This window comes from Fusarium pseudograminearum, chromosome 2, assembly GCF_000303195.2.
Source record: "Fusarium pseudograminearum CS3096 chromosome 2, whole genome shotgun sequence".
Classification (NCBI taxonomy): domain Eukaryota; kingdom Fungi; phylum Ascomycota; class Sordariomycetes; order Hypocreales; family Nectriaceae; genus Fusarium; species Fusarium pseudograminearum.
The window spans coordinates 434,440-452,387 of NC_031952.1; the positions used below are offsets into that span (position 1 = coordinate 434,440).

The following is a 17,948-nucleotide window of genomic DNA, read 5'->3' on the forward strand; positions in this document are numbered from 1 at the left end:
AATTTGAGAGATGAGGTTGGTCCTTTTTCTTATGAGTGAGTCTATGCAGATGCCCATTCAAACACAAAAGGATGCTTTGGATATTTGTAATAACATGACTGCAGCATCCTCTGACCGCAATACTTGTCTGTGGCGCAGTGTCTCAAGACCCTTTAGCTGGAATTACGTATACGATGAATAATCTCAATTGCAGGGCGAGACAAAAGTCCAAGATCAGTCATATTTGTCTTATAAAAGTTCCAATAACAACCGATGTCTATGCCGACGGCAGAGCGATCGTCCGGTTGTGTAGATCATGTCTGAGTCAAGTGTAAAACAACGGGATACGAGTACATAAAACTGAGTCAAGACAGTCTTACCCATCCCTCAACTCTGGTATCCCAATTAAGGGAGTACATGTCTTTCAGCTGAGGTAGCAGGTGAGTTGCATAAAAACCGGTACTGATTTAGTGGTTGATATAAATATTAGATCACTCTTAGTATATGTATGGCCTAAGAGTAGACTAATGATTTCGTCTGTACGACTTTTAGTACCTATTTTTTAGTAACCCGCCTGGGTAGCAACGAGTTCACGGTGTTCATATTGTCCAAGTAGTGTTTCTCAATTTGCAGGGATCGTGCCACAAGAGACGGTGAATATTCTGGGTGGTTTCTCACGATTTCTCAAGTCTAAACCTGAGAGACGATAAATCTTTAAATTGATACAAATTCTTAGTGTAAAAAATCGAAACTAGATATCTATCTTGTCTATAGACCTCTCACTTCCGTTCGGTAAGCCTCGGCAGACGCATACGGATATGTATCACCAGCATCAAAACAGGCCAACAAGCAGCAGAAATAAAAGTTACTCTTAGCGCCCATGCATATGCCGCAATCACTGTATCTCCATTAGCTCAATACTATTCGTAAACTTAAAGAACTTACCTTGAGGTTGATGAACTGCATCCAGCTCCGCCACAGCACGTACAGATTTGCGAACAAGCAGAATAATCTGCTCCCGATCAGGCCCCGTCACCGTAGCTTCAAGCTTTCGAACCAGCACATTCTGAAATATCAGACTGCTGATAGATACACCAAGCAGTGATCCCAAATTCCTCCATAGACCTAGTGTTGTGCTGGCTACGGCTAATTCGCCTTGGGTGCTGGTAGCAAGTATCGATATCATGAGGGACGGAAAGGAAAATCCCTGTCCAAGGCTCGATACTCCAAGACTGATCATCGCTATGATATCAGGTGTTTCAGCGTCCATCGAGGCAGCCATGCATGCACCGATAAGCAAACATACACCTCCAAGGATGATCATAGGCTTAGCGTTCTGTGACCAGGTTATTATAAAACCTGAAGATACGCTCGATACCATGACTGCGATGGTCGAAACCACTAGTTTCAGCCCCGAGTCGGTAGGGCTAGCAAGTTTGACAGCCTGGAAGTAGAGAGGTGTGTTGAACATCATAGTCGTAATGGAAAGAGAAGCCAAGAAATTTCCAAACACGATGCTAGCCCAGGGATCTTGTGTCAAGAGTCTGATGGGCATAACCGCACGCGGAACTCGTTTTTCGTAGGGTACGAATACAATGGCCAGTACAAGAGATGCAACCAAAGATGAAATGACCAAAGGATGGCTCCAGCCAAGGACATTACCGCCGAGATTCAAGCCCAGCACCAGCACCGTCAGACCGAGGATCAGTATGACAGATCCAGGAAGGTCGACAGCCATAGCGATTTGTGAAAGGGACTGAAACTGCGCTCTCACAGGCTGTGTAGCGTCGAGGCCGAGATTAGGAGGCGTAACCAAGATGGCTAGCACAAGATATGCAAAAAGAACGGGAACCTGGATGTAGAACGCCCCTCGCCAACCAACCTCGTCACACAAGTATCCCCCAAAGACAAGACCAAGACACCCACCGATTCCAACGCAGAGATTAATGTACGCTTGGTAAATCCCTCGGTACTTGAGTCTGACAGTATCGCTGGAGATAATCATGCCCATTGATGAAACACCGCCTGCTCCAAGACCGCAGACAGCACGAGCAGCGATTAAACTCCCAATCGACTGTGCAGCTCCGCACCAAGCAGTTGCAGCTAGAAAGATGGTAATAGCCAAAAGATAAATAGGTCTTCGACCAAAAGTATCAGAAATCCGACCAAAGCAGGGTACAAAGGCAGTCCATGTTAACAAAAATGCCGTAGAGAGCCATGAAGCAGAGTTTGACGCGTGGAAATGAGACGTAATAGCCGGATGACTCGAAGCCATGAGGGTCGAGTCGAAAGATCCGACGATGCAGCCTAGGAGCACGGCGCTGAAGATGAGCCAGAACCTCGTGGGTGAGACGTCGATGAATCTGGAGGCATACGTATCTTCCTCAGGACTGGATGATACGATATCGGGTAATTCTTGAATTGGGCCGAATGATTGTTCGGCAGCGTCTGATGTGCTTGCTTGTTGAACGGCGCCATAGTGTTCGCAGCTGGGTCCGGGGCGTAGCAGAGGAGCCACTTCGCTATTGCTTTTTGACTTGATGGCCATTTTACAAAGTTATGGTAGAGTGCAGCGATCAGAATGTCAAACGAGGGAATAGTAAGGTATCTGTACTTGAGAGCTAATCAGTGAAGATTCCTCGTAGACATGTTAGGATATAAATCACATACGTAATGGCGAGTTTTGTCCACCAGGAAAGTTAATTTGCCATTGAAACATATCATTCAGCTTGCGGCCTGATTTATAATAGTACATGTCTTACTATTATTGTCTTGTTCGACAAGGGAGGGTTAATATCCCTTATTTTCATTTCCCTTTCCAACAGAAGATCAAATATTGCCTCTAGGTCTCACGCTAAACAAACCATCTTCCTATTAGCTTGCCTTAGGTATCAGAAAAATTGACCGCTAGGAACATAAGAAACAAAATCATTAGGCCAGCTTATGCTGCTTAGATTAGGGTTCTTAGACTACTTATTTTTATATCCTAAGACTTGAGAGGCCAACTTTTCTGCTACCCACTGGGCTTGATACCGAGAGTGTAGTCCATGTTGCAGAATATTGCACTTGCGGAAAAGGCTTGTTGTAGCTGAGACAGCTGGGTAACACCTTGAGCCTCCATCAATCTCTATAGAGATATAAGTCTAAACAGTCTATTTTATTTCATACCCAAGTGCAGTTACTAAACCTTCTAATACTAACTTCTGTATCACCACTGAAAGCTCTCCTCAAAATACTCTACCCCCCTAACTCCCCTCTTTAACAAATCAGACACCGTCCTTCTAGCATCATCAGCCATCCGGGCAGGTCCACAAGCAACAACCGCAAGACTCTCTCCGTCCACCACATCACTTGCTCTCGTCACCACGGCAGCAGCGTCTATCCTTCCTCTTCGAAGCGTAACCTGCGACGGCCACTCTTGCAGTTCATCCTGAGGAGTATGTGTCGTAAGATGGATCTCTACACTCAGGTTTGCGCTGCCCAGGGCATCTGCAATGTCTGTTTTCAACACATCGAGCGCAAACGCGGGTTCGCGGACTGCCCAGTGGATTTTGACTGATCGTGGTGATGAGGCACCACTAGTCAAGAGTTGAAGATATGATAGTGGAACGACGATACCGCTGCCTCCTACCACGAAGATAACGTTGTCGAATGTATGAAGAGGTTGAGTATGTCCATAGGGTCCATCGACCAGAACGCGCTGGGAAACGTTCTTTGGCCACTCTGCTGACGCTGCATCTCTAAGTCTTGATGTGAACCCATCATAAGGGCGAATCAAGAACGTCATGGTCCTTGAGTCAGAAAACATATCTTGTGAAGCGTCTACATCTGAAGTTTGTTCTGAAGCAGCACTCTCGAGAAGAGGAACCTGCTCCCCAAGAACCTTTGCTCCTCGCTGTCCTTCGTCCGTCACTGCTGCAACTGTAAAGGGATGGCTCTCCCAACAGCGCGGCCCGTTCAGAACGTGAATATAATAAAACGTTCCTGGAGCTGGTCTGTACAGACTGCCCGAATAGGGAATGACTAGTCTGACAATATTGGAAGTGGGGTGGTAAATGGACGTGGCCCAGGTATCCCAAAGCTTGGGGTTGAAAGCTGCAATTCGAAGAGCGCGAATGACACGATCGGCTACCCAGATGAAGCAGGGTACCCAGAAGAAGACGTCGTATTCGCCTTGGAAGATGGAGACGTGACTGTTTTGTCAGTATATGTTGATAACAGCGGAGGAATGGACTTACGCCAGCATCGTGACAAGGAGTAAAATCGACATGATGATATGGACAACAAGGAACAGTTCGTATTGCTGACGACGGATCCAGTAAAAAGATGCCCCTACGAGTAGTGACATGACGACAGTGGCCTAGAAGATTAGCGAGGAACCAGGACAGCTTTGATAGAAACTCACAACTCCACCAACCCACCAAAACATATAGGACCACCAGAAGATATAACCTTCCCAGCCGCCCTCTATTACAAGTCAGTATTTAATCGATTCATCTCACAGAACTAGGACATACCAAGGTAAACCAAGATGGAATAGCCGATGGAATGAAGAATTGCTTGAAGCGTAGCAATCCGCGCGACCCATCGATGAAAGTTGTTGTATGTTCCAAAGTCCCAGCCCGTCAACCACATGAGAAGATTATTTCTCATTCCAAAAAGCCAGATGAGAGGGAAGTTGGCGAAAGAGATGATGCCCGTTCTGTCGGAGGAGTAGCGAAATATCTGTTTTGCTGTAGATGGGAAGCTACAAGATATCAGCATTGTCGTTCTCTCGCATCTGCTGGGAGTAAATGGAGCACTCACTACATATTTATCGGTACGATCCTGTATCCGTGAATACTCAAGACAATATTGAGGATGAGAAACGCAAAGAGCGTGAGGGACTGTATCCTTGGGGGAACTGTTCCCCATCCGACTTTTTGAGAACATCGGTCTCCAAATGTAGCCGGGACTGCAACCCGGTTCACAGTGGAAGTATATAAACTCCATAAACGTCCTCCTGATTTCGATGAATGGCTGCGGATCAGTTTTGAGTTGGCGATTTGTTGCATGAGATGATTCAAGACGCCAATGGCAACAACGACAACCCAGAAGATGATCATAGCACGACTGTCAAATATTAGCAGTGTTCTCATACGAGTCAAGAGTATAACTCACCCGTATAAATCATGGTGTGTGTATGTATATGCAACAGAATCCTAGACAAATCAGTCTTATCCTTCACTGTGATCTTCACCCTTCTTACCATAGTATCCCACCAGATGCCAAACCAAGTCTCTGAAGGAATTACAACCTCTCCAAACGTGAGTGCGGGTTCCGTCTCATTTCTTTCCAGTCGATGTATTCTCTCCTTATCCTCGGCTGTGTAATTCGAAATGATGCCAAAAGGCGGTAGAACAATGTGTGCTTGTTCAGCACATGTTTTATTCAGCGGACTCAGGCCTGCCTCTCTAGCTTCGACCATACAATAAACATCAAGACACAGGTACAGTGAAAGAATTGCTTTCGGGCTGTAACAAGTTATCGTCATGAAATTCGTTTGATTGCTCAGCATATCATCGAAGTGCACAGGCTTCAGAGCCGACGCGCATGAGTCGTAGCATACTCTCTCGGGAGACCTGTCTTCGGCTTGGGCGGATGGGGCGCATAATGAGAGTATCGTGAGCAACGAGCTCAAAGATACAAGCTTCATGGTGGCGCTGGCCAGAGTGATGAAAGAGTGAACTCGTCAGGTCGCAGGCGGAGAGCCGGGGCCCAGGGGTTGGATCGGTCTGGGACGAGCTCGGGTCTTGTGAGAGATTTTTATCAGATGATCAGATAAGGATCAGTTAGTCAGACGGTCACGTGTTTTAGAGAACCAATCATTGATTTGATCTTGTCCCCTGCTTGACTCAACCGAATTAAGCCTAGCATGCATAAGATAATCACAGTAACAAAGTATAAAGAAATGAGAGAAGTAATTAATCAATGTATATACTGGAAGCTAAAATCTAAAATGCTAAATCATGTCTAAAACAAGTCTTATGTACAGTGCAAACTCTATCGCTTAGTTGCTGTACTGGGAGTAGACGCAGCTAACAGGCTTCTTGTTCTCAGTGACGCGGGCGCTGAAGCTGTAGCACTCCTTGTCGCTGTTACCGGGGTGGTCGTTACCGGTGGCGACCCAGATGCTCCAGGGGTCAGTGGACTTGAGGCCAGGGCAGGCCATGAAGCCAGCGTTGTTGCTGCCAAAGACGAGGTTTCCGCTCTTGTCGACCTTCCAGCCCTCAGTCTCGGCGTTGCGAGGGTAGTTCTTCTGGCCAGTGTACTGGAGAACACCTTGGCCTGGTTCTTGTTAGCAGGGGTCCCCTAGTAATTCTGTAGATGCAATGAACTTACCCATGCCAGATCGGTCAGTGTAGGCAATCTGCTGCTCCTTGCCCTTGTGGTAGAGAACAAGCTTCTTGTCCTTGCTGATGCGGAAAGTAGCAAAGTCCTCCTTCTTGTTGTCGACGCACTTGGCACCCTGCTTGCCCTTGGGGAGGAGAAGCGAGAAGCCGCTCTCAGAGGCGCTGACGCTGGAGAGGTGGAAGGCGCTGCCGGAGCGGAGAGCAGTGAGACCGAAGGTCTTGGGCTCGGGGGCGGCGACAGTGAGGCCGCTGAGGAGAGAAGCAGTGAAGAGAGTCTTGAATTGCATGATGGCGGTTGATGAAGAGATTAAGTGGTTGTTTATTGAGTGGTGAAGTGATTAAGTGATTGTTGTAGAGTGAGAGTGAAGTGAATGCTGATGATAATAATAAAAAATAAATGGTAGTATACTCAAGATGTTATATATCTCTGAATACGAGCTTCAAATAGATCTTCATGACGATCAGTTGGGAAATGAAGTCCATCCTTGACATCATTTGCATGAAACGGCAACCAGTCCCCGCACTAAAAAACGGACCATAGTCTTGTCACAGCCTCTGAATTGTTGGTCCGGTCTAGGCGAGACTCTGGGATCCAGAATGGTCCACGGAATATTCTTAGATCTTGTGCCGTCTGCCGAGGCTGCCGTTAGTCTCGCCACTCCCGAACACAGCCTCTTTCTCTGTCACTGTCACTGACTGGGCTGCCGCTGTAGCTGAAAGCTGAAAAGAGTAGTTACCTGCACGTGGTCCAATTCAGTACGGACAGATCAGCTGCCGACAAGCCGATTTCTATGCAGGGATACAACGCATTCCATAAACAGGACAAATTCATCTCATGTTGAACCCTTGTCTATCGTCCCAGTTATAGTGATCCACTGACGTAGGCCCAGGATTAATGCATTCAAATCTCCACACCAGCTCAGGAGACTCTCGATCGAACCTGATCAGCGTCCGTATCTGTACTCTTGCTCCATACATAGTAGTTAATAATAGTCCATAGAAACATACTCTGTAAAACAATTCTGGAAGTTCTGTGTAACTCGGCATAACCGTTTTCTACTCAAACCCAAAAATATACGAGGCGCAAAGTCTAGATGTCGAGAGACCAGCCACGTCATGTCTCCAACTACCGATATTTGACAGCCCCCAAGACTAAACTAAAAATAGATCTTGTTTATGCTTTTCCTAGACCCTCAACAATCTTCGTATTTTCTCTCCAACTTTGACATTGACATTGTCTCAACCTCGACAACATAGTATCCTTACCGCTATTTTTCGACAAACTCGCCAATAGTCTTTTCAAAACTCTCAGGTTCTCGTCCCAGAAGCTCCTTCAACGTCGTCGTCACGCCAGCCGTCTCTCCAGCCCGAATCGCTTCCCACGCTGTAGCCCACGTCGTCGCCTTTTCCTCCGTTCCAAAATACTCCTTGATCTGGGGTAGATTGATATACTCTTCAACACTGATCTGTTGAATCTCAAAGTCCTTGCCTGCAGCGCGCGAAAGAACCTCCATCGTCTCAGCCAACGAAAACGACTTTGTTCCTGTCAAAGTGACAATCTTGTTGATATACCCAAAGTCTGATGGCGATTCCGCGTATGAAGCAATTAGACGCGCAGTGCCTTCTCCCAATTCATCTCTCTTAACCCAACTAACACCCGGTCCACTCCCATCATGAGGAATAAGAACCTTGGAAGGCGGATTCTTCAAGTCGAGAAAAGAAGTATAGATAGGAAACGACTCGCTGTAAAGACCCTCACGAACACTCGTAAACGTAAATCCAGAATTCCTCTCTGCAAGTTCCTTCAAGCGCTTCTCACTGTCAAGATGCGCCCCCATGACTTCCGCTTTGGTAAAATCCTTTCCAAGCGACGCAAACCCCAGAGACGAGTAGAATACATGCCTAACTCCTGCTTTGACCGCCGCGTCGATAGCTTTGGTGTGTACCTTTGTCCTGTATTCGTGGACATGGCTCGGATACGAGATGAGGAAGAGAACGTCGACGCCGGAAAAGACGGCCTCGAGATCTTCGGCGCTAGACTCGTATGAAGCCTGACGAACTGTCGTTCCCTTCTCTGTGTACTTTTTGGGTACTTTTTCGGGGTAGCGGTTGATGAGAGTGACTTTGTCGTTGGGGACTTGGGAGAGGAGATGGGTATACGTGCTTGTGCCCAGAGCACCTGAAGCGGGGAAGATGCCGATCTGCATTGTGGTAGGTATTGGATACGAGGTTTTGTTCTTGGCTGTGACGATTGTGATGTAGTTGAGAGGCGATACTTGGTGATTTTATCCATCATCTGGAATTCCGTGGAGTTTGGCCTTAGTAATCTACTTGACATGACGTATGACGATATCTCCACTCCAGAAACTCCTTCTGTGCCTTATCGAGACTCCGATAGCTCCATTGGTCTCTGATTGGGCAATGCCGAGCTTGGTTTCCAGCATCAAGATCTAACTCTTGGCATGACTTCACTTAGGTACTACCCAGTCTGATGGATGGGGAGTTTGCGTGCTTGATTATGGTACTAATTACTTGAGGCATTTCTTTTGCCGCCTACAATTCTTTTACTACGATAAGTCATATCCTCATAAATCCCTACCCTAAATCCTGAACACGTATTAGTTGGCATTAAGAGTTCAAAGAAACAAACATTATAGAAACATATCCATCTCCTGGTCTAACTCCGCCGCTTTTGAGGCTGGTACAAGAAAGCTGAGAAGCTGAGAAGCTAAATAGATAACAGGGGCTGTGTTAATGGCTTGCAGTAGTCCATCTGACTATTTCTATAATAAGTATCACAATCGGGTCTCCCGTCGGTATCTAGATCTGAAGCTAGGTCTATTACAGGTAGCTCGAAATGCAAGACCTACCCTGTTTAACAGTCGACAGTAAGTGAAGTTCTCCATGTGATAACTACACCATAGTAAACCAACTTCTCTCCATCTTGGTCACTGGCGCGTATACAATAATTACTACAGTTCTTCAAACCCTTCTTTGTGCTTTCTAGCACACCTTGGAGTTATACTTTCTCTACAATGATACGCAAGCCTTTTCTTAATCTCAAGTTTCACTCAAAAACACCATCAAGAGCACCGTCGCCGTTGCAGAAAAACAATCACATTACCCTACACCATATCTCTGCCCACATCCCGTTGACAGATCCCAGACCCAAACTCAAAATAGTCCCAGCATCCTTGTTTATCCAACGCCGGTACATCCGCGCAGGCGCTCGCTACAGCTCTTCTAGAACTAAATATACATTTTCCAAGACGAGTGGATCCATCAAATACAAATGTGCAGTATTTATCGTTCCGGTTATCCGGTACCTCAAAGCTCCATGCGGTGCAGATAGACACGAGCTTGATGGTGTACTAGAAGAGCTGAATAGCTAATCAGCTTGAAAAGCCTTTCGTGGTAAGTTTTGAATTTGTGTTTTGAACTTCGCTCTGTAGTATGATATGTATGATAATCGTAAGGTTAAACTGAGGTTCTGTCGTACTGCAGGTTCAAGTCCCAGCATCCAACCCCCAATCTTGGACAACAAGATCAGAGAGTTGAAAGGTAACCACGAATATGACAGCGGATTATATAAAGTAGACGGTTTCTAAACACTTGACTATTTCCTATTTCTCAAGAGAAGGCTTCTCATCTGCTTTAGAACAGGAGTCAAGCCCTACATACCATCAAAACAAAGGCATTACGGCACCAACATGACATACTTCCATCTAAATACACCCATGAAGCCCAAACAGAAGATAATCCCAGATACATGCTCCCCAGCTAATCCTCCAGAACCTCCCTTATCCGTAACTACAAACTGCGCCAGCGTCGAAGATCCATCAAGTCCAAGACAAGATATTATCAACCAAAAAAAAACACAATGAAAACACAACCACAATACGATCAAAATATAACTAAAATACAAGCAAATCCTCACACCGAACCAATGGATAAAGACACTCCATAAGGCACTCCACGAGACCCTCCATGAAACATGACACTCAAACCTTCCGTATGGCCCAGTCGCATCCGGCACATCCGGGTTGAAACCTTCATAACCTTATCTTTGTCCCAAACTATTGGGCAAAATCTTATTTGCACTTCAGTCTTTGAGCCTCACTTTATTTATACATCTCTCTCTGAAACGTCGCTCTTTAAAAGTGTAGTAGTGTTTTGCTTTTGGGGTGTAAAACGTATTCGAAGTATAACGTGTGTTTGCGTTGCGACTTTCAGGTGTCGGCTAGACTGTGGTGCGAGTTTCGTTGTGAGGACAAGACGATGAAAAGGTTACGATTCAAGCGAGTGCAGTTCCAATAGTATCTGGTTGGGTACTTAAATTATCTTGGAGAAATTGATCGCGATGAAGCGCAAGTGATTGAGCGCGTTGAGTTGAGTGTTTAACTCCGACAACACTGGCTGCCAGAGTTAACAAGTTCAATAGCCAAGCACGAAAGACAGTCACAATCAAAGACAGCAGTTTATAACGTAATCGTTTCATTCTGTAGAGATATATACACATTATTCTCATGTACTACCACGATCTCATCTCATCTCAGGTCATAACACCATGATCCCTAGACATTCAGGTATAATTAAATAGAAAACCCCCCTCTCAAACGATAAAAAACAGTTCTGTAGAATGAGGGCGCAGCTTAGACGTGGTCGTCGTGCTCGGTCTTGGGGACAATCTTCATGTCACCAGCACCCATGGTCTGGGCAAAGGTCTGGTGAGGCCTCCACTTGGCAGAGGTTCGGGGAGTGGTCTCCTCCATCATCTTGTCGACCTGCTCCAGAGACAGACCCTTGGTCTCGGGAACGAGGAAGTAAGTGTAGACGAAGGCGCAGGTGCAGAGACCACCCCAGATGAAGAAGACGGAGGACTTGAGGTTTCCTCGGTTCTCGCCAACCATGTAGGGGGTGATGACAGCAATGATGGTGTTCCAGAGCCAGTTGGAGGCAGTGGACAGACCAACACCGCGAGATCGGATGGGGATGGGGAAGATCTCGCCGATGACGATCCAGGCACCAGGGCCCCAGGTGGAGGCGAACCAGAAGATGAAGATGGCGATGAAAGCAATCTGGGCGTTGACAGCGCTGATGTTGTTGGCGATCATGCGGTCGGGGTCATCAGCAGTGGGAGCGGAGTGGGTGTGGTTGAATCCGACGGTGACACCAATGATGGCAACGAGGAACTGGCAGATGAGCATACCAAGAGCACCAATAAGAAGAATGGATCGACGACCGAATCGCTCAACAGTCCAGAAAGACAGGGGAGTGGAGCAGACGTTGACGAGGGTGAAGACCAGAGAGATGAGGAAGACGTTGTCGATGGCACCGGTGGACTGGAGGAAGGGAGTAGAGTAGTAGAAGATGAAGTTGACACCGGTCCACTGCTGCATCATCTGCATGGAGGTACCGAGGATGGTTCGGCGGAGGTTGGACTTGCCATCCCAGAGGCTGCCCTTGAAGCAGTTGGCCCAAGAGCCGAACCAAGAGGTGGAGGGGATGATTTGGCGCTCGTACTCCTCGTTGGCGACGATCTCGGCAATCTCAGACTGGACGTACTTGGAGTCCTTGGGTTGACCACGGACACGGGCGAGAGCGTCGACAGCCTTTTCGATTTGACCGCGCTTGACGAAGTAGCGGGGAGAGTCGGGGAGGAAGAAGAGACCGACAGCCAGGATGACAGCCCAGGGGAACTGGATACCGATGGGGATCTGGTAGGACTGCATGGTGGTGATGTTCTCGGTTCCGTAGACGATGCAGGCGGCGAGGAGCAGACCGATGGTGATGCAGAATTGGTAACCGGCGACGAGAGCACCACGGACACTCTTGGGGCACTAGAGGAGGTGTTAGAATGGGATATGACGGTGACAATAATGGGTAACTTACAATCTCAGACATGTAGAGGATGACAATGGCAGACTCGAAACCGACACCAAGACCAGCAACGAGACGACCGACGACAATGCAGGCAAGAGGATCACCGTGACCAGTGATCATCTGAATAGCAACACCGATAGAGTAGATAGCACAGCCCATGATGACAGTCCACTTGCGACCAATGCGGTCGGCAAGATCACCAGCGATCAGGGCACCGAAAAAGGTACCGCAGGAGAGGATAGAGACGATGAGAGACTGGTGGCTCTCGGAGAGCTTGGTGGCACCCTTGCCCTCGACCTGCTCAATAAAGAACTTGGAGCCGTTGACACCGTTGATGTAACCGGAATCATAACCGAAGAAGATACCGCCAAAGGAGGCGAAGGCGCACAGGAGGTAGGCCTTCCAGGTGACGGGAGCCTCGATCTGCTCGACATTCTCGGCAGTCTGGAGGGCGACGGAGCCGTGACGCTCGTCGGCGTGAGAGTCTTGGACACCCATTGTGAGGAGTGTTTATTTGCAAATTCTGCTTCCCTGGGAGTTTTAATTCTGGCAGGCAGAAACGAAGGGGGGGAGGAGGTGGGTTATAAAGTAGTAGTTGTTGCTGTGAGGATGAATCACACAAGAGAGAGAAGGAAGGAGGAGGAGGAGAGGGGAAGTTGTTTGTGATGTGATGGAACGAAACAGTTGTACGAGGGAGGGGGCAGACGAGGTCTATTTAATCTCTGACGAGAAAAGAAGAATTGATCGTGTACAGAGACAGAGTAGAGTCTACCGATGAGTGGGAGCAGGGGAACAGGGGAGCATGGGCCAGACAGAGCATGGGGCAAGGTTCGGATGCTGCAGCCAAAAGCATCTCTTGTCAACAGCTGCTTGACGGTGTCAACGAGAAGATCAGAGAGGTCCAAACGCCAAAGCTAAACCCGTCCGAGCCAAGAACAACTCGAGTGGTACATTTGCAGACATCTCATTCGATGCACAAGGTTACAAATTACCTACTCTGGTACACCCTCTTTACTCTGGCCGTTCACGAGCAATTCCAGATGCAGTATTAGACACCCAACTGTCGCTGTCGCTCCAGCTGTCTTCCTCTGCCTCGGAGCATGCAAAAATGTTGTTAGTGCTATGCCCCATTTCTTTAGCCCCTAGCAACAAGTCCCCGGGGGCCCATGGGGCACGGTAAATGGGGTAGCAGGGTACCTAGGCCATGGGACCTTTTAGACGACACGCCCTAGAGAAAGTGCGGAGGCGGCCGTACCTAAGATTCCAGGGGGTGTGGAGGTAATAAAACATGGCAAAATGCGATGCGATGGCAATGCGATGGCGATGGACAGATCATGACCGTTGAACATTCCCATTGATGGTGAATACTATACCGAATGAAATAGAGGGTTTACTGCTATTGGGATTATTCACTACATACCACCTATCGACACAGCAACAGACACAATACCATTTGTACAACAGAGGTCACCCGCAGTCTTTCGTTCTTCATGAATCACTACTAATCCAGTACGATGACTCCTTCAATTAAAGATTCTTCCTTTTTCCATTTCTAATTTCTAATTAAAAGACGAAAAAAACCTGCACTTGCACGCGCCCAGGCTAGAATCTCTCAACATCTGGGGAAAACCGCCGTCTCCATCCATCTATTGGGAAAAGCGCAGCCCCTCCAGCTCCTTTTTTGCTACGAAGTAAGGCCGAAGCAAATAATTAGTAGACAAGTTGGATCAAGGCGTTGGCCCATAACGGTCTTAACCGGGGGTCATCAAGTGGAGGAGGAGGGGGGGGAGGGAGTCTGGAGAACAGCCCAGAACGGGACATGTCCCAGAGAAGCGCCGCGAGTATGGCCGGCCGTTTATTTCCCTTTCTCTCGGAGAGTGAGCACGGGACTTTTCTATCAAGAGTTCTAGAGCATCAGATTTGAGTCAAGTCAAGTCAATGAGCTGGGTCTGGTCTGACGGACGGATACGGGAAGAACCCAAGCTGGACTCACTATTGAATTAGGTATCATACTAATTAGTCACTGAATGAATCTGAATACCTGTCTGTCACTCTAAGTTCTAGATTGTGTGTGTTGTAACGCGTGCTGATCTGTGGTAGTATTCACTAAATACCCAATCGCAGTAAGCATATACAATTCATCCCGCATTTTAACCACAAATGTATAAAGTAACCAGTCACGAGCAATTCCTTCACTCCAACTTGTTGCCGACGCGGGGAAATAGACGCTCTGTACGTATTGCCAGATGAAAGAGAGACCCCTTTCGCTGGAACCAGCTAATGGCACATTCTCGGTGATACTTTTTGCTCGACGGTAGCGCTACGCCCCTGCTCAGCATGGGGCCTTTGTTGTAATTGACCGAGTTCACGACCGTAAAAACTCTGGAGACTCTCCGTCTTTGGGGTAATAGTCTCTTCCTCACTGACCTCTCTTTTGCGAACTCTTCCGGGGAAACTAGGGAAACCCGGCTGTTCATCACCTGTCATTCTTGAGACTTGCCCCCTCCCCCAGAATCTATGTCTACCAGTCTCTCCGAGTCAACCACCGAGAGGAGGAATGTTTTTGGTGCATAATCCCCAGCTACTCCGGATTTTCGCACACACAACGCGGGGAGAGAAAGGCCGAAGTTTGTATTTATTTGACCGAGAGTAAAACATGTCACTGATGGATTTGTCCTTCCAATTGTGGTTATTTGATGATATCGCGATACAGCACTTTAGCCAAGCGAATGTGTCCAGCACTGTTTGTCAGTAAGCCACAGCGTCACGAGAATGCCGCGAAATTCGCTTTTACTTGTCATGCATAATTTCCGGGCCGAAACGTCAGGGCCTGGCAATTGAGTCCAGCCCAAAGCCTGTCACACACACTCTCTGTAAAATCCTTTACCGGGAATTGGTCTAGTCTGCTGGCGCATACGGATACTCGGATACGTGCAGAATTTCTTGGTAAAACGCCGTTTCCGTAGCTTAGCCGTTCTGCTGTTGAATTAATGGGGACGGATGGACAGTAACAGTAACGTCGTTGCAGGACCAACAGTCCAACGACTAATTAATTACGTGAAGGATATTCCTTCGGGGTCAGTACGGGAGATTGGTAGATGGTTTCGGAAAGGGGCGGTTGCACAGAACTGTATCTGCAACAGTAACACATACAATATTGTACGTGTGACTCTAGACTCATGCACCAACAAAATATTCTCTAAAAATAATACGATTATTGTCGCCAATGTCTCTTCCCCGATCAGCAGAGTTACAACCGTCACAGATCGGAAATCGCCTTTTTCTCAGTCTCTCGCCACCCAGCGCACGTCCTGAACCACGGTCTCGGAATCGATCCATTATAAGTCTGGAAGACGGCCTTGGCCGTAGTCACGAGGACTACGGAGTACTATATCCAGTTTTATCTGTACGGATATTCGCTACTGTATGTGAGATAGAGTAATGGAACAAAGTTGTCAAGCCATGACCAAGCATTAGCCGAACCGAACTGTAGCCAAATTCTTTTACAGTGGTCTGTCTCCCCAGTGGTTCCCTCTCGGGGTCAGCGTTACAAGACACACACCCCCAGCTCCATCTTCCCCTTACCTTACCCTTTCACCCTCTACTCTGATTCGTTCGTATGTCAATCTGCTTTGCAGCAACGGATTCAGCAACCAAGTGGGTCCTCGGCCGGACTCACTCTGAAGCCATCGTGTCAGAAAAATACGCCTAAACCGGGGGTGTAACTGTGTGTCTATGTACTCGTGACAGAAAACTCTTCGGCCGAGATTTGCATTTCAGCTGTTACCAACTTATGACAAAAGAAAAAGACAGTAGGCAAAAGCCGTGGTTCCGAGAATACACGCGCTGAAACGGATGACCACTTCCAAATGCAGTATTGTCCTCCCGTTGGGGATCGGATCTTGGGTTGGGATGGATGAATGGGTAGCATTCCTGTCTGTCATGTCATGTCAGTGTCACAGGGTATTCGTCTGTAGTATTTGCCTCTGACTTGCAGTTCATACTCTGAATGTAGTCTTTCGTCTACAGTCAATGAACAACTCACGACATTGAACCAACCATGATTGTCGTGTCCAAACTCAAGCTTGCTGATCGACACATGTCTCATTCCACCACCCATCTAATTCAGTTCCCCGCATGTAACCATCACCAATGAAACGTCTATTCCTCAAGCAACGTTGAATTTCTGTGTCAAAATGCCAAGACGATCAAATGATCATTCTGGGCTTGATTGGTTTCAGCCCACACTCACTCGCTGGTATCTAGACTAGTCTAAATGCTCAAATCGCAATTCATCATTGTCGCAAATGTAAACATCAGAGGCTTTTGTTGCCAAGGCGCCAAGATCATCACTGTAACGGAATCGCTGCAGTCAGCTTTGGGCATGATGAACATGGTTTACCCTCTTTTTGGTCAAGGTCTCGTGATGCTGGTTTCTTTCTCTTTTTGGTCTGGTTGGTGATTAGAATAAACTGTAATTGAAACTGTAACTGTAACTGTAACTTTGACTTTGACTTTGACTTTATAACGGCGATCACTTCATGGCTTGAGGTGTCGTATGTGTTTATTTCTCGTTTACCTCGTTTACGGGACATGCCTGTGTTTACGTGTCTGTCATATCACCAACACCGACTTTCAAATAATGGTATGATTAAAGATATGGCCATTTCTTTACTTACGATGACAATCTATGATCCAGCATGCGATGCTTACGAAAAGACGCGTATCATGGGACTCAACACAGTCGTGTCATTAATTGAACAACAATTATTCCAGTACCTACCCTAGATCATTCATCATTAACAGGATCCAATTTATTAGTGCACTCACTCCTACCCCAGAATCTGTCTCAAGCGAGAAACAACCGATCCATCGACAGGGACTCCAGTAAAAAATAATAACACCGAGATCTTGATACTTCCATCTCTCTCTTTCCCCAGAAACCCTTTATCTGAGGTCCTGGACCCGACAGTTTGTTCATCCACCGAGATCACGCCGAACGTCTGTGGTGTTTTAAAGTTGACGAGCCCCGCGTTGATCCAATTCAATGGGGCGAGATGAGACGAGACGAGATGCACTTTATCTGGGGAGATGTGAGTTGATGGAGAGATAAGAGATAACCATGGCTATAGGTCGAGTAGGGCGACTCAATCAACCATTTAGTGATGCCAAACCGACCATCCAAACCGACTATCGCTCTCCTCCCAAAATGCGTCTATTTCCTGAACCCATCGTCATTACTCGATAAACCTCATTTACACCAGACGCGTCTTAAAGTACCGACCGAATTGACGCGACATGGCAGTTAATACGCGACACCTCGAACCCTCTGCCGATAAACTCTACTCAACAAGTGTCTCCAATTACGGGCGCATCTTCTTTCGCAAGACAACTCCGGGCGCATTGATCAGGCTATTGCGACCTCACAGTTACATCCAAATACCACCCTGCGCAAGCTTATTAATGCTGCCAAATCGACAAACAGTCATGTCTTTAATTGAAGTCAATTGAAACTGGCTGGAATGGGTATCTACGTGATGAGACAGGTCTTGAATGGCACGTCATGTTATGCAACCGGTCGAGATAATAATAATAATAATATAAATGCCATAATTGCAAGCAAATCCGCTCCTCAATTGACCCCCGGAGAACATGCATTCTGAGGTAGTCTTTTTCGGCTCATATTTCGGTGTC

The 17,948-nt window shown here is 47.2% G+C and overlaps 4 protein-coding genes across 4 annotated transcripts, besides 1 other annotated feature; all 4 read right to left on the minus strand.

Annotated features, from left to right (window-relative positions):
• Positions 1 to 3,187: 3,187 nt before the first annotated feature.
• On the minus strand, positions 3,188 to 5,674 carry FPSE_05443 (uncharacterized protein; the record flags this gene model as incomplete). Its single annotated transcript, XM_009258561.1, has 7 exons — positions 3,188 to 4,172; positions 4,218 to 4,339; positions 4,385 to 4,446; positions 4,497 to 4,726; positions 4,786 to 5,091; positions 5,140 to 5,180; positions 5,228 to 5,674. 7 exons carry the CDS (start codon positions 5,672 to 5,674, stop codon positions 3,188 to 3,190), a joined length of 2,193 nt encoding a protein of 730 aa, XP_009256836.1.
• A 354-nt stretch (positions 5,675 to 6,028) lies between these two features.
• On the minus strand, positions 6,029 to 6,658 carry FPSE_05444 (uncharacterized protein; the record flags this gene model as incomplete). Its single annotated transcript, XM_009258562.1, has 2 exons — positions 6,029 to 6,306; positions 6,361 to 6,658. 2 exons carry the CDS (start codon positions 6,656 to 6,658, stop codon positions 6,029 to 6,031), a joined length of 576 nt encoding a protein of 191 aa, XP_009256837.1.
• Positions 6,659 to 7,639: 981 nt separating this feature from the next.
• Positions 7,640 to 8,578, minus strand: FPSE_05445 (uncharacterized protein; the record flags this gene model as incomplete). The annotated part of the gene is made up of 1 exon (XM_009258563.1): positions 7,640 to 8,578. One exon carries the CDS (start codon positions 8,576 to 8,578, stop codon positions 7,640 to 7,642), a length of 939 nt encoding a protein of 312 aa, XP_009256838.1.
• A 2,445-nt stretch (positions 8,579 to 11,023) lies between these two features.
• Positions 11,024 to 12,752, minus strand: FPSE_05446 (uncharacterized protein; the record flags this gene model as incomplete). Its single annotated transcript, XM_009258564.1, has 2 exons — positions 11,024 to 12,211; positions 12,264 to 12,752. 2 exons carry the CDS (start codon positions 12,750 to 12,752, stop codon positions 11,024 to 11,026), a joined length of 1,677 nt encoding a protein of 558 aa, XP_009256839.1.
• A 5,085-nt stretch (positions 12,753 to 17,837) lies between these two features.
• Positions 17,838 to 17,860: a repeat region.
• Positions 17,861 to 17,948: the final 88 nt, after the last annotated feature.